This window comes from Microtus oregoni, unplaced genomic scaffold, assembly GCF_018167655.1.
Source record: "Microtus oregoni isolate MIOR12 unplaced genomic scaffold, Mior012 000026F_ref0000081, whole genome shotgun sequence".
NCBI classification, from domain to species: domain Eukaryota; kingdom Metazoa; phylum Chordata; class Mammalia; order Rodentia; family Cricetidae; genus Microtus; species Microtus oregoni.
In genome coordinates, this window is record NW_024543085.1 from 687,028 (window position 1) to 696,048 (window position 9,021).

Genomic DNA, 9,021 nt, shown 5'->3' on the forward strand with positions numbered 1-9,021 from the left:
AGATGTTACTCCTGCCTTGAAGGCTGTTGCAGGCTGTCAAGAGATAGGTAAGTGACTAAGTGGTAGAGCTTGCCTAGTGTGATTGACAGCTCCTCTTAAACCAGTTGTTAAGTACTAAATAAAGTATTATAAATCACAAACCAAAGGATTATCAACTAGGGAAGATGCTGTGCTGTATGTAGGACAATGGTATTACCCTCTCAACATTTGTTTTTTTATACTTGTTTAATAAAATGCTGATTGGCTGGTAGCCAGGCAGGAAGTAGAGGCCGGGCAATGAGAACAGGAGAATTCCGGGAAGAGGATTCTGCAGTCTGCAGTCGTGACCCAGCCATAGAGGAAGCAAGATGTGACTACCTCACAGAAAAAGGTACCAAGCCATGTGGCTAACTCAGACAAGAATTATGGGCTAGTGTAAGTTATAAGAATAAATTAAAAGCCTGAGCTAATGGGCCAATCAGTTTATAACTAATGTAGACCTCTGTGTGATTCTTTGGGACTGAATGGTTGCAGGACTGGGCAGGACAGAAAACCTCAGTCAACAGTGCTAAGAAATGAGATATTCAAAGTGGCAATGTCACTGGAGCAGGGTCTTGAAGGAGCAGGCACTTATTTAGGAGGCAGTTTGAAGACTCGGGGTTTTTCTTGTTTGCTTTTTGGTTTTTCAAGATAGGCTCTCTCTGTGTAACAACTCTAGGAATCACACCATGAACATCAACATGGGTTCGGGCAGCGGCACAGACGGCAGACCTCATTCAACATGTTGTCCGCTGGCAGCATGGGCTACAGACACGGTCCCTGGTGGGAGCCCTGATGACAGTCCTCATGTGTTGGCAGATATTACAAACAATATCTGATAACCAGACCTGTATTTAAGTTTTCAACCACTTTCATAAAACAGTCTTGAAATTATTTTCGAATGGAAAAACCAGCGATTTGTATTTTGCTACCTGGTCACAAGTGTGTCCGTCTTTTATTTTTATTTATTTTTTTGATATAAAGTCTCACTTTGTAACCCAGGCTGGCCTGAAACTCTTGATCTACGGCCCCAATTTCCCAAATACTAGTGTTACAGGCATGTGCTATTGTGTCCAGCTACGTGACTTTGATTTTCCTTAGAGAAATGAGGTCTAAGTAGCCACCCTTTAAACTAGAGACTTGACTGGAGCGGTGGTTGTGTGCGCGCGCCTTTCATCCCAGCGCTCAGGAAGCAGAGGCAGGTGGATCTCTGAGTTCAAGGCAAACTGGGTATACAGAGTTTGTTCCAGGCCAGCTATGTCTACACAGTGACACCTGTCTAAGACAAAGCAATGCAGTGAGATCTTTGTGATGGTTTCAGCTATTCGCAGACAGTAAAAATAGGCCTATGATTGAAGGACAATACCTACTGTGATACTGCCATTTCCTCTCAAGTCCTGGAGGTAGGCTCCTTCCAACCAACAAAGTAAAAGAAACCAGCAAGGTTCAGGCAATTGAAATCTGAGAAAGCCCTGAGATTTGTGCTCTTTCCCAGCGTCATGTAAGTGGTAACAAGTGCTGGGAAGGGGCTCTCCTGACTGAGCTGGCTACAAGTTGTACTCCAGGCGTGCAACTTTTTCTTAAATTCTTTGCCAGGTATTTCATGTATATAATGAATTTTAGTCCTTTTCACCTGCTGCTACGCTCATCTCCCCCACTGAAAACTTTCCAAGTCCCCTTCCCACTGCCTTTTTTCTGTGTGCCCCACTGAGTTCAAGTAGGGCTACTTGCCTGGCTGTTTGGGAGGTTGCTTCCCTCCAGAGAGGAGTAGGTTATACCACTGAAGAATGATATCCCTTCCCCCAGCCACTACTAACTGTCCGTGATCCCTCAGGGGGCGGGGCCTCATGGGCCTCTCCTCTTCCCATGATGAAATGTTGGCAGGACTGTCTTGACATGTTGGCAACCACAACTGCAGAGCTCATCAATGTAGCAGGAAGACTTCATTTTGTAACATATCTCCCCATCCTCCAGCTCTTTATTATTCCTGTCTCCCCCTCTTCAATAACGTTCCTTGAGCCTGGAATGGGTGGTATAGACCAGCCATTTGGGGATGAGCAGTCAATCCATCAGCCTTTATTTCAGCTCTTTAACCAGTTAGGAATCTCTATGTTACCTGTTGTCTATTGTAATAGAGCTTTTCTGATGAAAACCAAGAGCAACACTAATTCTGTGCAAACACAAGTATTTAGAAAGTGGTTTAACCAAGTCCTTTCAGCAAAGTGATAGCAGTGGGTTCCCCTTTAGGTACTAGGATCTACCTGCCGCCAGCTCTTGATCAAGGGTACAGTCCTAACCCTGGAGCAGGCCTTGACTGCAAGTAGAAAATTGTTACCCCCAAAACATTCATGCCACCACTGCATCAGTGGGACACATCTTGCCAGGGTAGTTGTTATTTTAAGAGTGTTGATAGCTTTCCTCTCCCAGAAGCCTCCAAGAGCACCCCAGGCACTGGGAAAGCTAGCCAGCAGGAGGAAGCATCCAGCTATTACAACTTGATCTTTAAGTCCTCTTAGAAATCTCTAAGTCCAGAGTGTGTGAGACCTTCAGCAACAGAGTCTTAACATCAAGTTCTAGCAGAAGGGCAATGACATACATTGTTCTAGGGACTCTCTAAGCAACAACTCAGAGGGAAATATCCCACTCAGCACTGCACTGAGATTTTGTTAGATTACAAGGCCTCTGGGACAAGCACTAGGGGATGCAGGTCTCTGCCCCTCATGCTGGCTGCCATGGTGTCCCATCATGGTGGACTGTATATTTAAATCATGAGCCAAGATAACCCTTCCCTTCATACACTGCTTTTGTTGGGTAATTGCCACAGAAGCACTATAGTAACTTACAGGTTGGGTCATGTAGGAGCTGCAGCTGCCAAGGGCAGTAACTACAGCTTCCAGATTCTTCTAATGTGGGTTTACTACAAGTACATAGGATGGATCTTTTTTTTTTAATTTTTTGCCTTGTGCTCATGACTCTCCTACCTTAGCCTCCCAAGAGCTGGGATGACAGGTGTGCCCTGCTACACCCAGCTGGAGTGAGCTTTAAACCATTTCACAATTGATCAGTTCCAACTTTTTTTTTTGAAGATTTCAGATTTACATAAGAGGTTTAAGGACAAAAGTCCTCTTCCTATATCCTTTTCCTGCAGTTTCTAGTATCAACGTCTTAAGCTGTGATGACTGAGTACTACTCTTAATGAAAGGCTGCAATTGCATTTTAGCAAATTTTCCACTAATGGCCTTTTAAAGGGCCAGTTAAGTGTTAAGATCGAGTGGGTGATCAATTTCAGTGTTTCCTTGGTTTTCCTGATCGGGATTGAATGTGTAAAGTCTTTCTCAACTAGACCACATACTTCAGGGAGTAATGCTAAGATGAAGGGCTGCTGCCTCCAGGTACTTAGGTTAGTCAGGCCAAGGCCACATACGTGATATGGTTTGCCTGTTCCTCCTGCTCTGTTGAAGTCCTACCCTCCAATGTGGTAGTAATAGGGAGCAGGGCCTTTCTGAAGGGATTGTAGTATGGCGCACCATCAAATGAGATACCAGTAGCCTATCAGCTAGAAAGCGGGCTGTTCACTCTCCTATAATTTAGAATTATCAGCACCCAGAACCATACACAGTAAATTTCCAGGCTTACCCTGTATTATTCCTTTTTCTACCCCTGCCTAGAGTTCTAGTTTTTTACTTGAGAAAGCAGCTTCTAACCCTTCCACCCAGAGCTAATTAGGAAATATGTACGCAAACCATGTAATACTGCTATGTCATTTTGTCTCAAAATGCCTAGAGGTGGCCCTGTTGTAAGTCTGAGTTAATTTTATTAAAAACTCATTAACACTAAGAACCAAAGATTTGGAGCCAAAGGACAAATATTAAATGTTTCCCTCCCTTTGCCAGGAGTGGATCAGAGATGTAGCTCAGTGTCTCTGACTTTTGGCAAGGGGCCTGACAAAATACCTTCAGAGATAAACATGCAGGTTTCAAAGTTAGAAACACACAACTAAACAAAACGTGCTGCTGAACACAGCGATGTAAGGTGAGTATCATTAGCAGTGTCGAGAAGAATGGTAACGTTCCCAAGCGTCTGCAAGCAAACACTTCCAGCAGCCACTTTAAAACGGAGCACTTGTGAAGGCAGAGACTGTGCTGGATGAGAGTCACTTCTAGATACTAAAAGACTAAACATTAAATGACTAGAACAGTTGTAAAATTATTTACCTTACTATATCAAGATTGGAGTGCAGTTTGGATTTGGTGCCTCCTCTAAAGACTCATCTAGGTGGCAGTACATCTCTGATAGTGTAGATCCTTCTATTATTTTCAAATCTTACCTTTTATCTTTGTAGTTCAGGCTGGCCTTGAACTTCTGACCCTCCTGTCTGTACCCTCTTAAGTGTTAGGAATATAGGTGTGAGCCACCACTCTGCTTATGTGGTGCTAGAATCTGAACCAGAGGCCACATCCATGCTTAACAGACACCCTAGAACACATTATCCCGACTCCACAATCCTCTGTACTTCAAATAAGAGATACACAGGCTACAGCTTGTGAGCCCCATATACCACGATGTAGTCACCTCTTTTCTGGGTTCTCTGTGTAGTTTGGAATCTGTCCTCGTTACTCCATCTGTAGCCCAGGCTGGCCTCAAATCCTTCTGCCTCTGCATCCCGAGAGCTGGGATTAAAGGTGTGCACCACCACTGCCTGCCTGGTAACCCCCTTTTCACAAATGAAAAAGGTGACAACAGGGTGTTAATCTGTTCTGAGATTAATATTCAATCTGTTAACCCCAGGAGAATGGAATTTGCAGCCATGACACCAGTATTCAGAGGTAATTCCCTGCCTCTGTGCCTAGTCTAAAATTAGACAATTATTACTCTGAAAAGGGAGTAGAACTGCATCTTTAGTGCTGCCTGCCCAATAGTGTTCCCATCTGGGCTGCTTTACTTGGTAGTCATTACGCATAGCTGAACACTCAACAGTGGCTAGTGAGAGGAAGAAAATGGAATTTTAAATGTAATCATTTACAGATGGTCATATATAGCCAGTGCCTACCTTTTTGGACAATGCAACTCCAGAAAGTAGCTCAAAGTTAATAGACATAATGTACATTAAGTGTAGAAATCAAAGCTTTCTAGATGGATCTTAAAAAAATGGCAACAGTTATGTTGTAAAGAATTTTCTTTGTGAGGTCACTAGCTTTCTGAATCACTTGGTGGCTGTTGATTATAAGAGAACTTTGGTCATATTATTATATAAATAATAACAAATTATAATGTCATAAATTTTAAAGATTCCCTCTAAGAAGCTCTAAACCAGCAGTTCTCATCCTGTGGACTGTGATCCCTTCAGCAAACCTCTATCTCCAAAAATATTCACAGAATTTTATACAATCCATACCAGTATCTGCTAGTTATGAAATAGCAAGAGAAATAATTTTATGGTTGAGGGTCACAACTTGAGGAACTGTATTAGTGTTGCAGCATTAGGGGGACTGAGAACCACTGGGCTACCAAAGCCCAGGAAACTTATGTCCTATGGGCCTAGGATGTTGTACACTAAGGAAAATAAAAACACAAGTTCTCCTAAAGAAGCCTAAGGTAAGCCAAATCGCCCACGCCTGTTCTGTGAGAGCAGAAGGCCACCAGAGCTGTCTGGGAGACCTGCGGAGCAGTGGGAAGGCTCTGAACCTGTCACCTCTCATGCCTCTGGATTTGTTGATAATCCAAGTATAAAACAGGTAACTAGTCAGGCCAGGATAGGACCTTGAGGGCACAGCTATGCTTAGCCATTCCGTCTGAGGATTTTGAACAGAACTGGAAATCAATGTCAAAACTTTTGAAAAAGGGAAGAAATGCAGCAATTCATTCCATTTTAAAAATAGTATCCTTGCTGATCAATTATTGTATTCATTCCATTTTAAAAACAGTATCCTTGCTGATCAATTATTTTATTTTTTGTTTTGTTTTGGTTTTTTCGAAACAGGGTTTCTCTGTGGTTTTGGAGCCTGTCCTGGAACTAGTTCTTGTCGACCAGGCTGGTCTCGAACTCACAGAGATCCGCCTGCCTCTGCCTCCTGAGTGCTGGGATTAAAGGCATGCGCCACCACCGCCCGGCTCAATTATTGTAAATTTGCCTGTGGAACTACTTTCAAGAATTAAACACATGGGTAGCAGACATATCTAAAATAGTTTCATTAGGATGAATTTAGATTTAAAAAAACAATATAAAATTTCCTTTTCTATGTTATGAAATACACTCCTTTTAAAAAGCATCAAATGGACTAAGGGAGATGTCTGGGTTGGAGTTTGACTCCCCAGCATCCATGGAAAGACCTGGTGCAGCAGTGACTGTATATAGCTTCTCTCCAGCACAGGAGAAGCAGAGACAGCTGGTGACTTCCAGGGTTAGTTTAGTCCATCTTAAAAAACAAAACCTACAGAAACAAGATTGAACAAGACACCAGGGTTTACCCACCTCTGCCCCTTACACAATACACACTCTAGCGTGTATGTGAATCCAGGTGTGTGCCATGTGCATATATAGAAGCAATAATCAGTGTTTACTGTACTCATTGGATAAATTTATAAAACTTTAAGGGTTACTAAGAATTAAATGATAGAGGTTAACAAAAGAGATCTGGAGTAGTGCTTGAGGGATTCGGATAATTTTATAGCCCAACTTGAATAGGGAAAGCTAAGCCAAGCTTACAAAAGTCTTAATTAACATTTTGTCCATCCGCCTTAAGTCCAAAGGAACAAGGAAGTGTTCGAGACTGGCTGAAGTTAAATAACGTCAATGCCTAGACTGAAAATGACCACCATGCAGGATTAATTGTAGCTCTGAGAAACAAACCCTCAGGAGAATGCATCACAATTTTCAGGGCAAGGATTAAGAAAACTGACCTATTAAGCTGTGTATAGCAAGCACTGTAACATGGAAAGCATCACACTATTCATTTTGTTGGAGACAGGGTCTCACCGTGTAGCTCCAGTAGCCTGAAATTCTCTATGTAGATCAGACTAGCTTTGAGCTCAGAGACCCACCTGCCTCTGCCTTCCGAGTGCTCACCAACATGTCTGGTGAGCATTAAATTATATTTAAAGTTTTTTGGGTCTATATGTGTATGTGTGTACACAAACATGCCACAATGTGCGAGGGAGGTCACAACTTTGTGGATTTTTTTCCTCCCACTTTCCACGGTTTTTGCAACCAAACTCTGCCTGTCAGGCACGCATCCCCCAGCATCAAGTTCCATTATCCACTGAGCCTTGTTGCCACTCCTACCCGAAAGAGTTGTTATTATTGCATACAAACGTGTGGAGGGCAGAGAACTTGGGAACTGAACTCAGGCCGTCCAGCTTGCATGGCAAATGTGTTCACCTGCTGACCCACCTCACCGACTAAATTATCTCATGTGTTTCTATTAATCCCTGAAGTAAAGCAATCTGTAACTGAGTTTTGTACCAGAAACCACTGGAACTGGTCAAATTGATTGCTTGTAATTAAAAATTCTTACTGTGAACAGAATAAAAGCTACACTTGGTTGGCAGGTAATTCTTTTGCATTTATGTATTTTCAAGACACTCTCCCCACATGCCCAAATGGGTCAGGACACCTGATGGCTTCCATGTTTTTAAGTACATGGTAATGGCTCACTTGCTCATCTACTTGAGAAGTAATTTGTTATTATTTTGTGTGTGGAATGTAGGTCAGGATAGCTTTCTGGAGTCAGTTCTTATGGCCCCAAGAGACCGAAAGCAGGCTCTCCAGCCTGTGTGGCAGAGCTTTACAAACCTGACCATGTTTTACCCACCACTGCCTCAAGGTCCCACTGTGTAGCCCTGGCTGGCCTGGACATGCTCTAGAGCACCTGACCTCAGAGATCCCCCTGCTTCTGCCTCCCTGAGCACTGAGATTCAAGACATGTGCTATATGTGCGGCTCTTTTTTTTTTTTAAATGACCGAATATAAAGAACTAGATTCTTAGTGTATGGTCACAGAGCACTCAGTGCGTCTAGCAAGTAAGCAAGTTTCTATCTAATCCACTGACCAACATCTGTCTCAGCGAATCACGGTGTAGAAACAGTTGAAGACTGAGTACTCACAGCTCTTGACAGTTTTACTGATGGATTCCACCAGCTTCTTCAGAGGCCTTTGCTCCATTTTAGAGTGGCTTCAGCACACTGCTTTCCCAAGTAGTCTACTTCTAAACTGACACTAACTCTACTACTCCAAAACAGAATGTGGCCATTGGCAACCTCCTAGCAACTAGACAGAATATTCTCAAGCAGCTGGAAAGATAAAGAAATGGATGCTGCCAGCCAGTACATATACAGGGAAGACGTTAAAGTTCTGTGTATCTGAAAACTGTAGCCACTTTAAGATCGTGTAAAATGGTATTTTCACTTATAGTTCCTCAGTGAAAATTCAAAACATTTTTCTCTCTATTTGAACATATAACTAAAAATTATTACAAAGCCCTTCTTTAGATTACAATAATTTCCCAAGCTATGAATAGCTCCTTCAAAGGCTGTCACCTACTCCAAATCTGTATTTTGGGTAAAATTAAATTTGGACACTCTTAGGGCACTTAAAACACTTAAGGGCAACCAAAGGACTCCTAAGTGCCCCCAAAAAGCTAGCGCTGGTATGAAGACAGCAAACGTTTCAGCAGACACTCATCACTTTCTGGCAGCTGTCATTCAGTAAGATATGCGCCTTGTTTGTCAACTTGGTATAAAATCACCCAAAAGAGAAAAGGCAAGTTTTGGTGGAAAAAGGAAGGTATGTTATTAACGTACACATTATTGTAGTCATTGAATTAATATAAGGGACAACACCCCATAAATATTCTTTCATCCTTCTCAGGAGAGTTGCTTCGGTCACCCCAAACACCAAGGTGAGCCCCAGACAACAGAGTCTGAAAAAGACTCACCATTCTTCTAAATCACCTGCTCCCACCTTCTCTGGAACAACAAACAGCTGCTTCTTGCAGGCTATAACTG

General features: G+C 42.6%; 1 protein-coding gene across 1 annotated transcript in view; it reads right to left on the reverse strand.

Moving 5' to 3' along the window:
* Positions 1-8,179, reverse strand: part of LOC121463250 (EF-hand calcium-binding domain-containing protein 1-like) — a 17,839-nt gene extending 9,660 nt beyond the window's left edge. The window contains exon 1 of the mRNA XM_041675369.1: positions 8,122-8,179. Coding sequence (XP_041531303.1) covers positions 8,122-8,179 — 58 coding nt within the window. The remainder of the gene's footprint in view (positions 1-8,121) is intronic.
* Between the last annotated feature and the right edge of the window lie 842 nt (positions 8,180-9,021).